Source organism: Gymnoscopelus braueri (assembly GCF_963280865.1).
Source record: "Gymnoscopelus braueri genome assembly, chromosome: 12".
NCBI classification, from domain to species: Eukaryota; Metazoa; Chordata; class Actinopteri; order Myctophiformes; family Myctophidae; genus Gymnoscopelus; species Gymnoscopelus braueri.
This window is the reverse complement of record NC_137614.1, coordinates 54231795-54251525: the sequence shown is the minus strand read 5'-3', so window position 1 is coordinate 54251525 and position 19731 is coordinate 54231795. Positions and strand designations below refer to the sequence as shown.

The following is a 19731-nucleotide window of genomic DNA, read 5'->3' as shown; positions in this document are numbered from 1 at the left end:
CAATTTATTAAGGAAGTGAATAAAACCACAGTGTGTTCAATACATATTTCATTATACAGTATAATATTTACACACACACACACACACACACACACACACACACACACACACACACACACACACACACACACACACACACACACACACACACACACACACACACACACACACACACACACACACACACAGCTGTGCTAATGCTTGGAAGGTGAAGGCTATAGGTCAGAATATACTTTGCAGTTATAACAAAATAACATAATTTCCATCTCATAATGAACATAGATACAGATTATTAACACAGTGGCTAAACATGAAACAATATGTCAATATGAAAACCACATTATTATTCCAAACCTTTTTTTTTTAACTCTCAGAGTTTCAAGGGGTCCTTGAAATTAAACATCAATTTAGTTTTGCTGTGTTATTGTTGTCAGAATATTATGGCATCATTCACTTTATTCTACTGTGTGGAATGAACACAATGTTGGATGTTTCTGTGAACAATCAATCAATCAAACAAACAAACAAACAAACAAACAAACATACATACATACATACATGTGATGTGTGGATATAATATAATACTAAATGTTTCATTGAACACATCATTTTCATACAAATGGAATAGAATGGAAGTCACTCAAAACAATCTGGTCCCCATGTTGTCATTGTGAAGTTTACACTTCTTATTTCTTAACCATGAGTGAAAACCTTTTGGGAATAAATACAAATAAAATTCGAAGGAGAACAATGTTTCAATGAAATTTTGACCAATTTTGACCCAAAATAAGGTTTAACCAGGGTTAATGTGATGAAGATTACAGTTCAATTGTGATTTTATCAAACATATCAGACGGCCTACAGACAGACAGACAGACAGACAGACAGACAGACAGACAGACAGACAGGCAGACAGACAGACAGACAGACAGACAGAAGGAAATGCATGCATTTCAGTCTGACACACATCCCCATATTTCATCCTTTTTACAATCACACACAATATTATGATTATAGTTGCATCACCATCACAAACTGTTTGAATCAAGGAGGATTTAACAAACGTTTATACATGTTCTCTCTGACATGTTGAATCTTCACCAGGCCTGGTGGGCCTAACCCTGAACAGCCTGCTTCAGCATCAAACTTTATGGATATAATTTAAACTTCCACGTGAACGTGACACTGTGGACATGTGAACGTGACACTGTGGACATGTGAACGTGACACTGTGGACACGTGAACATGACACTGTGGACATGTGAACGTGACACTGTGGACATAAGAACGTGACACTGTGGATGTGCTTTAGTTACAACCATTTCTTCCAAGATGATGGAGTTGAGACGTCCATCCTATGATGTTATGAAGGTCAGTGGGTCTCAAAGTGAGGTCCAGGGACCCCCAGGGTTCCTTGAGGGGGTACGAATGGAACCAAATCCATTTGGTTCCATTTGTACACTCTCAGAGTCCTTGAAATGTTTCACTTTGAGAACCACTGTTATAGATGGATCTTCAAGCTGTCCTTGTGTTGTCATGGAAACATATGTCTTTGTGTTGTCATGGAAACATACGTCTTTGTGTTGTCATGGAAACAATGTATTTGTGTTGTCATGGAAACATACGTCTTTGTGTTGTCATGGAAACATATGTCCTTGTGTTGTCATGGAAACATATGTCTTTGTGTTGTTATGGAAACATAATTATGTCTTTGTGTTGTCATGGAAACATATGTCTTTGTGTTGTCATGGAAACATATGTCTTTGTGTTGTCATGGAAACAGTCTTTGTGTTGTCATGGAAACATATATCTTTGTGTTGTCATAGACACATCGTCTTTGTGTTGTCATGGAAATATACGTCTTTGTGTTGTCATGGAAACATACGTCTTTGTGTTGTCATGGAAACGTACATCCTTGTGTTGTCATGGAAACATACGTCTTTGTGTTGTCATGGAAACATATGTCTTTGTGTTGTCATGGAAACATACGTCTTTGTGTTGTCATGGAAACGTACGTCTTTGTGTTGTCATGGAAACGTACGTCTTTGTGTTGTCATGGAAACGTATATCCTTGTGTTGTCATGGAAACATATGTCTTTGTGTTGTCATGGAAACATATGTCTTTGTGTTGTCATGGAAACGTATGTCTTTGTGTTGTCATGGAAACGTATAGGATAAGGATAATTCCTTTTAACAGGACGTTCATGAAAGTCCTTGCGGGCTTGTTTCCAATGAGGGCCTGTGAGCAATTAGGGGTTAAGAGTTTTGCTCAGGGACAAATTTCATTTCATCGACACATATGCTAGCGTGGCCTGGAATCGTACCTGGGGCAACCAGGGCCTCTGGCTTCCTAGGCGGGCTCACTAACCACTCAGCTATGGCCGCCCCTAACTCCCCCCTACTCGCCCCTATGTCCTTGTGTTGTCATGAAAACATATGTCTTTGTGTTGTCATGGAAACATATGTCTTTGTGTTGTCATGGAAACATATGTTTTTGTGTTGTCATGGAAACATATGTCTTTGTGTTGTCATGGAAACATATGTCTTTGTGTTGTCATGGAAACATATGTTTTTGTGTTGTCATGGAAACGTATGTCCTTGTGTTGTCATGGAAACATCCTTGTGTTGTCATGAAAACGTGTGTCCTTGTGTTGTCATGGAAACGTGTGTCCTTGTGTTGTCATGGAAACGTGTGTTCTTGTGTTGTCATGGAAACGTGTTTGTTGTCGTTCACTTGGACAGTTTACTGATGACTCTGATCAAAGCTCCGTTCTCATCCTTCAGCCTCTGGTTCTCTGATCTGAGGTCAGTTAATACCTGAGAGAGAGAGAGAGAGAGAGAGAGAGAGAGAGAGAGAGAGAGAGAGAGAGAGAGAGAGAGAGAGAGAGAGAGAGAGAGAGAGAGAGAGAGAGAGAGAGAGAGAGAGAGAGAGAGAGAGAGAGAGAGAGAGAGAGAGAGAGAGAGAGAGAGACACACACACACACACACACACACACACACACACACACACATCAGACGCTGTTCAAACCTTCACCTGATGAGGGCGCCAGAGCACTGTTATCATCACCTCTGTACATGACAAGCATCTCCACTGAAAGGAGCTTTATATGTGTTTGTTAAGTAACAGGGTTACTTACTTACAGCGGTTACTGATAGAGCTATTTAACACTCATTTTTTATTTTTACAAAATACCTTCTCCAAGCTCACCATGAGCTTGGAGATCTGCTGTTTTCAGTGCATGACACCGTCATACAACATGTCACTATTCATACAAGCCACTACATACACATATACATGCACTATATACATATATAAAACATATACATGCACTATATATAAACATATACACATGCACTGTAACAATCTGTTATCTGATGATGAACATAATGAGCTTTCATATCAAATCTGCTCTCAATGCAATCAGTGCAACAATAGAATACATTACTTCAGTCTGTAGTCTGATTACACACACACACACACACACACACACACACACACACACAGACAGACACACACACACACACACACACACACACACACACACACACACACACACACACACACACACACACACACACACACACACACACACACACACACACACACACACACACACACACACACACACACACACACACACACACACACACACAGTGTTGTGTAGAACACCCAGTGGGAAAACCTCCTATAAGTTTATGCCGATTTCAGAACCTGTGATTATATTCATTGTTAGAATCTCAAGTTCATATGTAAATGACCAGGGAATTAAACATAAACATAAGTACAGCATGGTTGTGTAGTATTGTCATGTTTGTGTGTGTATTCTTACATAATGGTTGTGTGTGTGGTTGTGTAGTATTGTGTATTCTTACATCATGGTTGTGTGTGTGGTTGTGTAGTATTGTGTATTTTTACATCATGGTTGTGTGTGTGTTGTGTAGTAGTGTGTATTTTTACATCATGGTTGTGTGTGTGTTGTGTAGTAGTGTGTATTTATAAGGAAGGATTTCTAACCATGCAGAATGATGAGAGACGCTAAAAATAACCTCAAAGGGAAAGCTCAGGGGGAGGGGCTAGCGGGGGAGGGAGGGGCTAGAGGGGCTCACCCTCCAAAGGCCCTAAAGGCCTGACTGATGCGTCCACAGAGGAGAGAGAGACCATAGGGAGGAGGGGAGGGGAGGGGAGGGGAGGGTGGGGCTGCTTTCTGCACATGCTAAAAATAGCCTGAAAGGGGAAAGCAAAGGGAGCAAACGCTGAGGGGAGGGGCTAGTGGAGGAGGGAGGGGCTAGTGGAGGAGGGAGTTTATAGATTATAGAGCTTAAAGATCTGCTATTTTCAAATAATGTGTGCTGTATAGCCTATATAGCACACAATATTTGAAAATCAGTTTAACCACTTTAACCCCTATAATAGGGTTAAAGTGATTCTGATGCTCTATTAACTCATTTTGCTGGGGACCCCCTGGACCCCCCGCAAGGACCCCTGTCGGTCCCCGGACCGCACTTTGAGAACCACTGTTCAACAATATATTTTGCCTGTTTGTTTATTTAACATCACATTAGATCCCCTTAGCCCCGCCCACTGACATGCTTTCTGGCTCCTTTAGCCCCGCCCACTGACATGCTTTCTAGCTCTTTAAGCCCCGCCCACTGACATGCTTTCAGGCTCCTTTAGCCTCGCCCACTGACATGCCTTCTGGCTCCTTTAGCCCCGCCCACTGACATGTTTTCTGGCTCCTTTAGCCCCGCCCACTGACATGCCTTCTGGCTCCTTTAGCCCCGCCCACTGACATGCTTTCAGGCTCCTTTAGCCCCGCCCACTGACATGCTTTCAGTGGGGGTGGGGGGAGGGGTGGACCTGCCTGAGAGGAACAGCAGAAGAAGAAGAGAGGAGGCACCAGGAGAAAGGTCATAGGTCAAGGCAGGGTCGAGGGAGTACAGAGGGCAGGAGGGCGGGGCGTGGCGTGTTGTGATGTCACACACGGGATGTGCCATCACAGGTCCTCTGTCTCTGGCACGGGCGCCACGTGTGCCAGCCTGGCGAGGACGCGCATCATGGCCCGGTTCTCGGCCAATAGGCACGCGTTGCCACGGCGCCACGCCTGGAGGCGGGACAGAGCAGGACACGCCTACACGGAGAGGACAGACAGACAGACAGACAGACAGACAGACAGAGCATGCGAGACCAATCCTAGTCATTTAGTGTAACTCCAAGAGCCCATATAAGGTCATCTGGATCAGACGCCCATATAAGGAAGCGGTGTTCAGCCTTGCAGTTCACATTAATGATCCAGCAGATGTCGCTGTTTCCCCCTCCTGCCTCTGGCTGCAGTTAATCATTGACCAGACGACTAATAACTATAACCTTGATTTGATTACCTTTCAGTAAACATTGTCATAAATATTTGTTTTTTCAGTAATTTCAAATCCTCCATCTTTCTATATCCTATGGAAACGAAAATCAATGCTATTGGTTATGTAGCTTTTCAATCAAATCATCACAAGGTAGCCACGCCCCTCCTACAGCATACCCTACTTTATCATACAATTTAAATGAATTAATTAAAATATATGGGATCATAATTTACCAAAACACACATCATGATGATTGAAAGAAGACTTTAAACTAGTGACTGGAAGAATATAGTATTTATGACAATGTTTATTAAGGTAAGAAAATCAAGTGTAAAGTTCTGCAAACACCCATCCGTTTGAACAGAGCTTATTTACTTCTGACACCAGCAGGAGTGAAACAGTGAGACTACAGGCCATTCATATGAACTGTCACTTCCTATATAGACTCAATGTACAAGCTGGATACTGGCCCCTTGGTAGAAACCAGATAGAAATCAATGGCTGACGTCACCGTTCCCTTATTAGTCCATGTTTTCTACAGTCTATCTCTACTCTAGTTATACCCTTTCTACACTCTTGGAGTTTCATTTATTACAGTCAGTGCGTGTAAACAGGAAAGAGGACAAAGACATCTTAACAGCAGGATATAGAAAGGAAACGGCAACAGCCATGGAGTGGGAAGCTAGAAGCAAAGTGGTGAGACAGCTGTCTGTCTGTCTCCGTAGAAAAATTCCGCCGGATCCTATTGGTTCACCAATCGGACAGATCCGTCTTGATCACTTGACCGTAGAGATAATGTACCGATTTGCGTGTTGTTTGGACAAAATGTGTGGGAGTAATATAAAAAAACATTGCGTTATAGCGCCACCATGGCGCTGATTTGAACATTTCAAGTGGCATTTCTTCCCCGGCCTGGTGCGAATTCAAAATTTCACTAAAATCGCACGTTGTGTTCATGATTTGAGGCATTTTGTTCAAAACGGATGGAATATGAAAAATATGAAAAACTTGTTTAGTTTAATGACTAGAGATACTGTGTATCGATTTGTGTGATGTTTGGACAAAATCTGTAGGAGTAGTTTCAATTTTTTTTGTGCACAAATCGGCCTCCTGGTGGCGCTATAACAGGCCCATGTGAAACATTTGGGGCAGAGGTTCTGCTCTGGCATCCACGATCAAGCCAACAGTGGCAGAGATTAGCTGTTCACAGACAGAATGAGGGGACGGACAGGGGACGGACAGTGTGCAAAACATAGTCTGGACCATGCCTTTCGGCCTGGCAGAGACAATACATTTGTGTTTGGGTGAACTGAATCCTTTAAAGAGCGTCTGATAAATGGCATCATTGTAAACTGATTTCCTCTGCACTTACGATAATCAAGGTAAACACATACATAGAATGTAGAGAGATAGTGTCGTCAAGAGTAGGTCAAGTGCTATGGAATGTAGCACTATGTGCTACATTATGTACTATGTACTAGTGCTATGAAATGTAGCATTATGTGCTACATTATGTACTATGTACTAGTGCTATGGAATGTAGCACTATGTGCTACATTATGTACTATGTACTAGTGCTATGGAATGTAGCACTATGTGCTACATTATGTACTATGTACTAGTGCTATGGAATGTAGCACTATGTGCTACATTATGTACTATGTACTAGTGCTATGGAATGTAGCACTATGTGCTACATTATGTACTATGTACAAGTAAGACGCGCGAACGCGGGAAGCGAACACAGCTCGAAAATTACTTAGCAAGAAGCAATGAAAAACTGTCCTCAAACTAAGGCGTTTTCAACTTGCCATCCGGCCTGAAATATGCACAAATGACATGGAATTCTTAGATATCCCAATAGATGAACTCGTCTAGATGCTTTCAGATGTGTTATTTTTGACTGTAGCTGCTATATTTCTCTCAGAGGAGTGTAATTAGTTACCCAGGGGCAGGCGGATTTCAGCCACACTGTAGTGCACTCTGCGATCTGTCCACATGTGGTCGCGGCTTCACACAGGCAGTGCACACAATACTGGACACAGACAGACGGACACACACACACACACACAACCCGAGCACGGTTTCATATTAAGCTCCACTTGCGCGGTTCCGCTGCGTTCGCAACTAGCGCTATGGAATAGGGGCGGCCATAGCTGAGTGGTTAGTGAGCCCGCCTAGGGAGCCAGAGGCCCTGGTTGCCCCAGGTACGATTCCAGGCCACGCCAGCATATGTGTCGATGAAATGAAATTTGTCCCTGAGCAAGACTCTTAACCCCTAATTGCTCACAGGCCCTCATTGGAAACAAGCCCGCAAGGACTTTCATGAACGTCCTGTTAAAAGGAATTATTTAGAATGTAGCACTATGTGCTACATTATGTACTATGTACTATGTACTAGTGCTATGGAATGTAGCATTATGTACTATGTACTAGTGCTATGGAATGTAGCATTATGTGCTACATTATGTACTATGTACTAGTGCTATGGAATGTAGCATTATGTGCTACATTATGTACTATGTACTAGTGCTATGGAATATAGCATTATGTGCTACATTATGTACTATGTACTAGTGCTATGGAATGTAGCATTTGACAGAAGAACGCAGAACAGAAAAACAGAACAATACAGAACGTTCCCCTCATTAAAACCCTGAACCTCACTGTTGAATGCAGTGATACCAAGGCAGATCTTACTTCACTTCAGAAGCTTCACTTTCCCACAGTTTCATCAGCTGACAGAGTTTCTATGAGGACCAAACAGAACAGAATATGACACAGTACAAACTCATTGTATTCTTGAGTCCAGACAGCGCAAAGTGCAGTATTTTAACTTTATATTTTAGCCACTTGAACCCCACAGCAAACTCAGACTTTTTCATGTCAAGGACCCCCCAATTGAAAATGATGTGTATTTGGCCGCGGACCCCCATCTCAAAATATTTTGTCCCAGGGAAAAGCTTGTAGATCTAGGATGTGTGTGTGTGTGTGTGTGTGTGTGTGTGTGTGTGTGTGTGTGTGTGTGTGTGTGTGTGTGTGTGTGTGTGTGTGTGTGTGTGTGTGTGTGTGTGTGTGTGTGTGTGTGCGTGCGTGCGTGCATGTGCGAAAGTGTGTCTGTGTGTGCGTGCGTGTTCACACGTGTACACATGCTTCTTTCTTTGAAAGGAAAGCCTAACGTGAGGTAGGAGTGAAAGGAAGGCATAACGTGAGGTAGGACTGAAAGGAAGGCATAACGTGAGGTAGGACTGAAAGGAAGGCATAACGTGAGGTAGGACTGAAAGGAAGGCATAACGTGAGGTAGGACTGAAAGGAAGGCATAACGTGAGGTAGGACTGGGCAATTTAACCGAAAATATAGAAACCAAAATATAGAACCTCTAACTGACTTAAAGGAGAACTTCAAGCATTTTCAACCCTTATCTTCATATAACTGGTCCTCACTAATGCTCATTATAATATTATATTATATCTTATCTTCATATAATTGGTCCTCACTAATGCTCATTATAATATTATATTATATCTTCATTTGACAATGGATGAAGTCGTCCTTTAATCTTGCTTGTTTAAGTTAATCGATTAATTGTGTGATTGACACGATTTTTTTAATCAAATTATTGGCTTAGGATTGCGACCAAAAAAAAATATATATCCATGAATTCAAGTCTCCATGGGGTGACTAATCCATAGAAAAAAAATATTTTTTTGGGTGAACTATCCCTTTAAGCCCGGTATTACACAGCTAGTAGCCTACTTCGTTGTAGCCTACAATGGATGGCGTGCAACAATAGTGAAAAAATAGCCGATATACAAGCTTGTATATTGGCTTTTTTCTCCCTATTGAAGAAGGAAATGGTCCATTCATTGTAATAAAGAAGAAAATGGTCCATTCATTCATTCATTCATTGTGATAAAGAATGTATTTGAAGTCATATGGCCCAGCCCTATATGTGAGGTGACAGGCAGGTGTCAATCACTCCTCTGTGTTACGTAATATATACGGACCACTCACCGTCCGTCCCCCCTCCCTCCCCCCCCTGAGGTGGGCGTGGCCTCCCGCCGTCAGGGGGGCGGGGCCTGCATTCAGGGCCGGTAGCCACAGCGGAACCCCCGCGGGGGCGGAGCTTCCTGATGACGCAACCATATATGGAGTCAAATGTCTCGTGTGGAGATTTATTGATCTGTCTGTCTGTCTGTCTGTCTGTCTGTCTGTCTGTCTGTCTGTCTGTCTGTCTGTCTGTCTGTCTGTCTGTCTGTCTGTCTGTCTGTCTGTCTTATCTATCTATTTATCCTCCTTTTCCCTCTACACCACATCTCTTCCCGAATCGATCTACAAGTTCTTCTATTTTCAGCAAACGGTTCATTCCATTCCAAAAAATGTACAGTGAGTTCATGACGTGTTTAATAGTGTGTGTGCGTGTGTGTGTGTGTGTGTGTGTGTGTGTGTGTGTGTGTGTGTGTGTGTGCGTGTGTGCGTGTGTGCGTGTGTGCGTGTGTGTGCGTGTGTGTGTGTGTGTGTGTGTTCACTAGACTTCACTTGACACTGCTAATGTGCACAGAAATACATTTGTCTCACATCACACATTTGAGAGACAAATGTATTTCTGTTCATACATCCAGTGTGAGACATTTACTGACCTTCAGCTCCTCTTCCATGTCTGACACTTTCTGTTCAAGAGACTGTTTTTCCTAACAATTAAAAAAAGAAAAACAAAGCAATTAAAATATGGAATTATCATATTAATGTGTCCATATTTCATACACTATTCATGCAATATGCATCAGTTGTCTCCTCTGTGACGCTGTAATAAGCTGCTGGAGCGTGAAGAGAAGATGAACTAAAATATAAACGTACCCTCTTCTCTGCCTCATGGCTGCTGGATCTCTCAGACATCCTGTCTTGTCTCTGCAGGTTTAAATGTTTAAATGGTGGCGTTAGGCCATGTCTTTCTCTTATCCCCCAGTTCATTCATTTGCCTCTTTCACAAACATAGTAGTCGGGTCACACAGTGAGGTCCTGTGACCATCCTTTGGCAAGGATGTTTTGACGATTGATTTGACCTCTTTGGACCCTTTACAAAATATTTAGCGCCCAGGTCCCTCCCAAAAATCCAGGCATTTTTTGCTAGACAGCCAAATTCAAAATGGCGCCCGGCGCCATCTCTAAAAATTAACTTTTGATCTGGATGACCTAGAATCATGTATGAAGGCACTTTTCCATACAAGTCAACCATGAGGATTCCAAATCTGACACAATGTTAATTGTAAGACCTCGTTTTGACTGGCCGACATCCAGTAGAGTCAAAACGTAGCTTTAGTTCAGGTTTGTAAATGTGGTTAAGTAACAAGAAGAGGTTCTCTCGGTCAAATCAATCGTCAAAACATCCTTGCCAAAGGATGGTCACAGATCCTCACTGTGTGACCCCAATTGATTATGAAAATTAATGATACAAAGATTGCGAGGTTATTTCAGGCAGTATATACTCAAGGAGTTACACACGTTACTATGTGGGTGTATTCACCTTATTCCTGGCCACGCCCACTGTGGGCCTGGCCATGCCCACTGTGGGCGTGGCCAGGTAAGGGAGTAGGGGAGGTGGGGAGCATAGACATATAAAGGTACCTCTGGCTCTGAGGCGTCTGCATCGCGGGCGGAGCTTCCGCTTCCGGGCGGGCAAGCTGGAAACTTCCGCGTGCGTCACAAAAGGGTGCGTTTGGTAGGCCAATCAGAGGCAGGTGGGGGCCGGACAACTAGATTCACCAGTGCTGGTGAGGATGTCACATGATGACCTCATACTGACCTGTGTGACCTTGTGATGATGTCACGTGATGACCTCATACTGACCTGTGTGACCTTGTCCAGCTGGCTTCGTATCTTCACCAGTTCCTGTTTGCTGTCCTGAAGTCTGACCTTCAGCTGACCGTTCTCCTGGAGCGCCTCCTCATACATCTGACCAATCAATCAAATCAATCAAATCAATCAATCAAATCAATCAACAAATCAATCAATTAATTAATCAATAAATCAATCAATACATCAATCCTATATCTGTCAAAACAAGGTAAAAAGACGCTGGCACCAGTGGGATGAAACGGATGCATAGTACCTGGCTGTGAATGTGTTAATATCACATCTATACCTACAGTATTTCATATGAATACCTTCCTGTAGTCTTTGGCTCCTTGGTCTTCGTTCTCCTGTCTGTTCCTAGCGGTCAGCCTGGTTTCTCTACGAGTGTAAGAGCTGGTCCTTCCTAAGGCTTTATCTGAGCTGTTGTCTCTGTCTGGACCGCTGGAGTCCACACTGTGGAGAGAGGAGAACATCTAACACTTTATCTGAGCTGTTGTCTCTGTCTGGACCACTGGAGTCCACGCTGTGGAGAGAGGAGAACATCTAACACTTTATCTGAGCTGCTGTCTCTGTCTGGACCACTGGAGTCCACGCTATGGAGAGAGGAGAACATCTAACACTTTATCTGAGCTGCTGTCTCTGTCTGGACCGCTGGAGTCCATGCTATGGAGAGAGGAGAACATCTAACACTTTATCTGAGCTGCTGTCTCTGTCTGGACCGCTGGAGTCCACGCTGTGGAGAGAGGAGAACATCTAACACTTTATCTGAGCTGTTGTCTCTGTCTGGACCACTGGAGTCCACGCTATGGAGAGAGGAGAACATCTAACACTTTATCTGAGCTGCTGTCTCTGTCTGGACCGCTGGAGTCCATGCTGTGGAGAGAGGAGAACATCTAACACTTTATCTGAGCTGTTGTCTCTGTCTGGACCACTGGAGTCCACGCTGTGGAGAGAGGAGAACATCTAACACTTTATCTGAGCTGCTGTCTCTGTCTGGACCGCTGGAGTCCATGATGTGGAGAGAGGAGAACATCTAACACTTTATCTGAGCTGCTGTCTCTGTCTGGACCGCTGGAGTCCACGCTGTGGAGAGAGGAGAACATCTAACACTTTATCTGATCAGTGGTGGAAAAAGTACTCAGTTTTACTTAAGTAAAAGTATCAATACTGCAATGTAGAAGTACTCTGTACTTCTACATTGCACGATGCAGCAGATCTATAGATGTGTACGATGTAGCAGATCTTCAAGCTCACAACGCTTCGCGATGCGACGCGTTGTGAGCTTGTAGATCTGCTATTTTAAGAGCGTGACACAAGTATAAAATGAGAGAGAGAGAGAGAGAGAGAGAGAGAGAGAGAGAGAGAGAGAGAGAGAGAGAGAGAATCTGTCTCAGACTGTCAGTTAGAAATGTCCAAAACTGTTACTTTTCAGGAAAAAAAAGACGAAAAAATAAACAAATCTGTGTTCCAATGATGCACACACACACACACACGCACATGCACACACGCACGCACACACACACACACACACACACACACACACACACACACAGCCTCTTTCACTTTCAAAATGTCTCTAAAATAGTGAAAATAGGCTTCGTGATGTGACACAATGTGAGCTTGTAGATCAATGTGAGCGTAATTCTATAAATAGGCAGAAACAAAGTATAATTCTTACCGTGACACTCGGTCATGATGCTGAAAAACAGAAATAAATCCAGTTAGTGAGAGAAAGACAGACACACAGACACACAAAGAGAGAAATACACACACACACACACACACAAACACACAAAGAGAGAAATACACACAAACACACAAAGAGAGAAAGACACACACACAAACACACAAACACACAAAGAGAGAAATACACACACACACACAAAGAGAGAAAGACACACACACAAACACACAAACACACAAAGAGAGAAATACACACAAACACACAAAGAGAGAAAGACACACACACAAACACACAAACACACAAAGAGAGAAATACACACACACACAAACACACAAAGAGTGAAAGACACACAAACACACAAAGTGGAAAGTTCCACAGGAAGTGAGGTAGCAGGCACAGCTATAAAAGTACAGGAAGTGAGGCGGCCGGGGTTCCATTTTAGATTTTGAAAAAAAAAGATGTTTGTTGGTGTTTGAGAAAGAGACTCTTGTAAGCCTGTAAACTAAAATCAGGAATTGATAAACCAGTGAGTAGTGTGGCCGGAGAACTTCTGGATCTGGAAGGAGAGAAGTTTGGTGGAGGAACATTTCTGAGGGTTTATCTCTGAATACATTCAGAGTTTTTGGACGAAGAAACCCATGTGGCTGACTTGAAGGTTGGGTGAGGAATATAATGTTTTCCCCTTTTTATGCAATGCATTGCCTTTGTTTGCTGACTTTGTGGATTAATGGGTTTTCGGAAAACAATTGGTGGATTACTTTTGGATTACTTTTGGGAAACTATACTCTTTAGACATTTAAAAGGACTTTGCGTTGCAGGGCTAAAGATCAGAGTTTGATCATTCTTCATGTGTATTTTGAAGTGTACTGATTAAAATATTGCATTTTAATTTCAAAGGCAACAGTTTTGCGTTTTCTTTTTGGTCTGCAATACAGTTAGTTTACAGTATAAATAATTATTGGGGCAGGCAGGCAGGCACTGAGAGAGCGAGAGAAAGCTGTGCCATGGGCAGAGAGAGAGAGAGAGAGAGAGAGAGAGAGAGAGAGAGAGAGAGAGCGCTCTGCCATGGGCACTGGGAGAGAGAGAGAGAGAGAGCTCTGCCATGGGCACAGAGAGAGAGAGAGAGAGAGAGAGCTGTGCCTAATCAAATACAGTCAGTGTTGCATTGCTGATTTGGTGTGTGGTTGCACTACACTACAGGTCACACAATGGACAATTGATATGCATCTATAGGCTCATTCCTATGTTAATCCTATATTAATCCTATGTTCATTCATGCTGCTGTGAGTCGGCAGCCTTTGTAAACTTTGTTGAGGTGTGAATATAAAGTAGTTTTAAATCTATGCGTGTGCGTGTGCTCCTGTTCAAATAGGTCCCTGCACGGCGTGCAGGCCGTCCCATGAGCAATGCACCCTGACTATCATTTAGGAGTAGTTTAGTTTAGTTAACATGAGAATGTGTGAGAACCCCACTAATGTCAGTTGACGTGGTTCATTTAGTCAGATAAGACCTCACGCTCTGTTGCTTTCTGCTGAACCTCACATGATCCTCAATTCTAAAAGATGACCTGTTCTTATCCCTAGAAGATGAGATGACCTTTTATTCCCCCCAGGGCCCAAGATTAGAACACTTATTATCTGGATCACATTTGGATGTTGGGCCTCTAGAGGATATGATAGTCCTCTGACCCAAAAAGTCTCAACAGTCCAGCAGCAAAAAGGCCTTTTTTTGGCTGAAGTGGCACATTTGGTCCAAATATTTTTTATTATTGGCCCAAAATATTGTCAATACATACATTCATGAAACCACAAATGTATTGTTTTCTCATGGTTTCACACACATCTACCTTGATACTGTATCTGCAAAACGTTGAGCAGGCTTCATGATGTGTAACTACAGGTGTTGGTTAAGCTGCACAAACACTACACACTGACTGCATGATGAAGTCTGGTCCATAGGGCTGTGAATGGCTGGAGGGTCTTGTATTGGTGGCAGAGGGACTTGTATTGGTGGCAGAGGGACTTGTATTGGTGGCAGAGTGTCTTGTATTGGTGGCAGAGGGACTTGTATTGGTGGCAGAGGGACTTGTATTGGTGGCAGAGGGACTTGTATTGGTGGCAGAGGGACTTGTATTGGTGGCAGAGGGACTTGTATTGGTGGCAGAGGGTCTTGTATTGGTGGCAGAGGGACTTGTATTGGTGGCAGAGGGACTTGTATTGGTGGCAGAGTGTCTTGTATTGGTGGCAGAGGGTCTTGTATTGGTGGCAGAGGGACTTGTATTGGTGGCAGAGGGACTTGTATTGGTGGCAGAGGGACTTGTATTGGTGGCGAAGGGTCTTGTATTGGTGGCAGAGGGACTTGTATTGGTGGCAGAGGGTCTTGTATTGGTGGCAGAGGGTCTTGTATTGGTGGCAGAGGGACTTGTATTGGTGGCAGAGGGACTTGTATTGGTGGCAGAGTGTCTTGTATTGGTGGCAGAGGGACTTGTATTGGTGGCAGAGGGACTTGTATTGGTGGCGAAGGGTCTTGTATTGGTGGCAGAGGGACTTGTATTGGTGGCAGAGGGTCTTGTATTGGTGGCAGAGGGTCTTGTATTGGTGGCAGAGGGACTTGTATTGGTGGCAGAGGGTCTTGTATTGGTGGCAGAGGGACTTGTATTGGTGGCAGAGGGACTTGTATTGGTGGCAGAGGGACTTGTATTGGTGGCAGAGGGACTTGTATTGGTGGCAGAGGGACTTGTATTGGTGGCAGAGGGACTTGTATTGGTGGCAGAGGGTCTTGTATTGGTGGCAGAGGGTCTTGTATTGGTGGCAGAGGGACTTGTATTGGTGGCAGAGGGACTTGTATTGGTGGCAGAGGGTCTTGTATTGGTGGCAGAGGGTCTTGTATTGGTGGCAGAGGGACTTGTATTGGTGGCAGAGGGTCTTGTGTTGGTGGCAGAGGGACTTGTATTGGTGGCAGAGGGACTTGTATTGGTGGCAGAGGGTCTTGTATTGGTGGCAGAGACAATGTGGAAAACTGTTAGAGAAACCGTTCTCCTCATTATTAATACATCATACGCATTCAGGATTAAACACGTTAGGCCCAAAACGAGAGGAATCCACCATTAATTCCACATTCATATTTGGTAAGGAGATATTATCTCCACACACACACACACACACACACACACACACACACACACACACACACACACACACACACACACACACACACACACACACACACACACACACACACACACACAGAGAGAGAGAAAGAGAGTCATTCCTCAGTGAGTGTTTACATAACTGAGACAGAGCTGTGTGTCCTTATGTGGGCATGTGCTTAAAGCACACACACACACACACACACACACACACACACACACACACACACACACACACACACACACACACACACACACACACACACACACACACACACACACACACACACACACACACACATACACACACACACAGTGTGAGCTCACATAAACAACAGACAGAGAGAGCAGGAGGTTCCCAAGCCTAAAGCTCACAATGTATCACTTCACCCACAATGCATCACTTCACCAGCATTGTGACGTTGTAGACATACGGCTGTTTAATAATATATAATGTATAATATACAAGTAAGACGCGCGAACGCGGTAAGCGAACGCAAAAAAATAAAAAAAAGAATGAAAAAAAATATTTAAAAAAAAGTAACCAATACATTTTTTTTTTTTTTTTTTTTTTTAAATCTGCGTTAAAAGGAGCATCTTAGAAAAATACAAATTCACAAAAAAAAAACTTGGAATGTTTTTGAACAATTCAACAAAGTGTTTGAAGTGCCTGTTTCACCCACTTCCGGGGGGCGGAGCCAAAATCCGAGCCCGATGTATTTGTTCGTAGACCCCCACTTAGGGGGGGTAGAAAAAGTTTGGGAGCGATTCGGGCACTTTTCATTTAACATGGGGTTTCAATGGGGAGTTTTTAGGAGCCTTCTCCGGGGCGTGGCTTCCGGGGGAAGGGGCGGGCTTAAACGCAACCTTGACAGGTGTGTTCTGTTTTCAAAGACCTTTCATTTGATGTATGGTACGTCTAAATTGGACATTTACTTATCTCAGAGGAGCTGCACACAGGCAGTGCACACAGGCAGTGCACACGGAGACACAGAGACACAGAGACACAACCCAAGCAGGGTTACATAGTAAGCTCCACTTGGTCGGAGGCGCGGCTTCGCCGCGCCTCCTCCCGCGTTCGCAATAATAATGTGACGTTGTAGACATACGGCTGTTTAATAATATATAATGTATAATATATAATAATGTGACGTTGTAGACATACGGCTGTTTAACACATCGGGTGCCAAACACGGTCTGAAGCGTGTTTTCACAGAGTAGCGCTTCGGTGCTGAACACGGTCTGTGCACAATCAATGAATGCATCAAAGACAGCAATCACTATGACACCTGTCAGAGAGGGGAGGGGGAGGGTGGACTGTGTGTACAAACAAAGATCTGAAAAGCTACGTAGTCTGCCTTTAAATATAAGGGTTTTGCACGTACAAGGTTCTGACAGCATTGGCAACAATATGAATATGAAACTACAGCTGAGCTCTCCTTGTGTTGTTGTTGTTGTTGCTTCACTGTGTCTTTGTTGACATGTTGTCATGGTTACACATGGTGCTGGACTGGTCCAAATACTTGTAATATGAAGTCAACTAAACAGCAAAGCAGAGCTGAGTGAGGACACCACAGTGTGTTTGGAACCAGCCCACAGTGACAGACAGACAGACAGACAGACAGACAGACAGACAGAGACACACACACACACACACACACACACACACACACACACACACACACACACACACACACACACACACACACACACACACACACACACACACACACACACACACACACACACACACACACACACACACACACACACAGTGTGTATTTAAATGTGTGTGAAGCCAGAACACATGCTGCTGGTTTACAGTTAGAAGACATTCCAGAGAAGAAGAACATGAGGGTCTTCTGTCTGTCTGTGCAGACCTCCATGTTTCAACCATGTAAACCAGTGCTTCTCAACATGGGGGGTCCAGGGAGGGACCCCCAGGTATGGACCCTATCAAAGTAAACATGAATGTAAATACTCCATGATATGTTGGATGGATGGTTTTATGTTGTCATTGAACACGAGCAGTGGTGGAAAGTAACTAAGTACATGTAAAGTAACTAAGTACATGTAAAGTAACTAAGTACATGTAAAGTAACTAAGTACATGTAAAGTAACTAAGTACATGTAATGTTGAATTATTTGCACTTTACTCAAGTTGAGGCGTTACATTTTGTTCGACTCGGTTCCACAGATACATATTGTGAAAATAGCCGATCTACAAGCTCACGTATGCCGCGCAACGGGAAGAGTTGTGAGCTTGTAGATCGGCTATTTTCAAAATGTTTGCTTCTTTCTTAAATAATTTTACAACTTGGCCAAAGTTTGAGCAGTTTTTGTAATATAGATTGTTGATTACTTTTGTTGCATTGATGGACTTTTTTTATTTAAAAATGTTTTTTTATTAAAAAGTTCTTAAATGTCTTAAATTGTCACTTCACCCAAACCCCCCCGAAATCATGTGGGGACCCCCCTGGGAGTCCTGACCCACAGGTTGAGAACCACTGCCCTAAATCACAACAACGTAGCGCGAGTCACAAATGGTTCTCAAAGTGGGGTCTGGGGACACCCAGGGGTCCTTGGAGCGATTCCAGGGGGTCCCCAGCTAAATGTGTTGCCGTGGCCATTTAAAAATAGAACATATAGGCAGGCCCGGTGCGCCCATTAGGCAGAGTAGGCAGTTGCCTAGGGCGCCAGGACGTAGCGGGCGCCCCCACCAAGCATGCTCATACATATTTTCTTACTCATATATACATATTTTGATAGAATTCATTGAAAAAGCTCCTTCAAATTTGCAAGTTTTGACAAATCTAAGTTTGGGGCATCACAACATACCCCTCTGCACTGTTTTTTGGTTTAGCCCAGACTGTCTCCCATTCGCGTGCCGGGTGCCCTGCTATGCAGGCTGGGGAGGGGACTCCCTCTTTCTTTGGTGTTTCGACCAGGTGGGCGTGGTTGCATCCTGAACCGTGCACTGCTCTCTCTCTCTTTCCTTGGTGTTTCGACCAGTTTCCTTGGTGATTCGACCAGCTGCTGCTGAAGCAGGGGGCGGGGGTTGGGCAAAATGCCCTGTGACTGTGTACAGGTTGTAGACACTTACTTACAGCATCACCATCCTTTGTTGTTGTGGGGGAAAAAAAAGTGTCGTCCTGTAGTGATGTTGTGATAATGTCACAGCTCACAGCGCGTCTATTTTTGATCATTTTTGAAAACTCGTGAAAGTGTTGGAAACATTTTGAATAATTTAGATTTTTTTTAACATAAATCTTCTCTTCTTGGGGTCCCTGGAACAAAACATGTTCAGATGGGGGTCTGTGGCCAAATATATATCTATTTGGGGGGTGCTTGACATGAAGAATTATGAGAACCACTGACTTACATGTAGCCACTCTATCTCTAAAGCATCTCTCCCAGGAGAGCGTTGCCAGATCTCCATCTTTCAAGCATCTCTCCCAGGAAAGCAGCTCCACTGACATCATGGAAAGTTAAAGCCTGATTCTAACGTGAGAAAGGAAAATGACACTTAACCACTTAAGACCAGGAAAACATCTGTGTAACTTTTGATTTATTTGGCTAATAAAAAATAGCAGATATAGAAAACATGAGCTTGTAGATCTGCTATTTTTTTTAAATCATGAGAATTTGTGCAAATCTTCGAATATATATTCTTAAAGCAGACTTTTAACTC

The 19731-nt window shown here is 43.5% G+C and overlaps 1 protein-coding gene across 4 annotated transcripts in view; it reads right to left on the bottom strand.

Annotated features, from left to right (window-relative positions):
• The window catches only part of LOC308097010 (protein phosphatase 1 regulatory subunit 12B-like), a 24527-nt gene continuing 4796 nt past the window's right edge, over positions 1-19731 (bottom strand). The window contains exons 2-8 of one of the 4 annotated variants that reach the window (XM_080444563.1): positions 12887-12906; positions 11520-11661; positions 11203-11307; positions 10213-10263; positions 9996-10046; positions 9370-9485; positions 4880-5129 (exon numbers count right to left, since the gene is read on the bottom strand). In XM_080444563.1, coding sequence (XP_080300689.1) covers positions 9441-9485; positions 9996-10046; positions 10213-10263; positions 11203-11307; positions 11520-11661; positions 12887-12906 — 414 coding nt within the window. In that variant the 3' untranslated portion in view covers positions 4880-5129; positions 9370-9440. Of the gene's footprint in view, positions 2818-4879; positions 5130-9369; positions 9486-9995; positions 10047-10212; positions 10264-11158; positions 11308-11519; positions 11662-12886; positions 12907-19731 lie in introns of those variants that run through there. The other 3 variants (XM_080444564.1, XM_080444565.1, XM_080444562.1) reach the window with 3 other exon arrangements.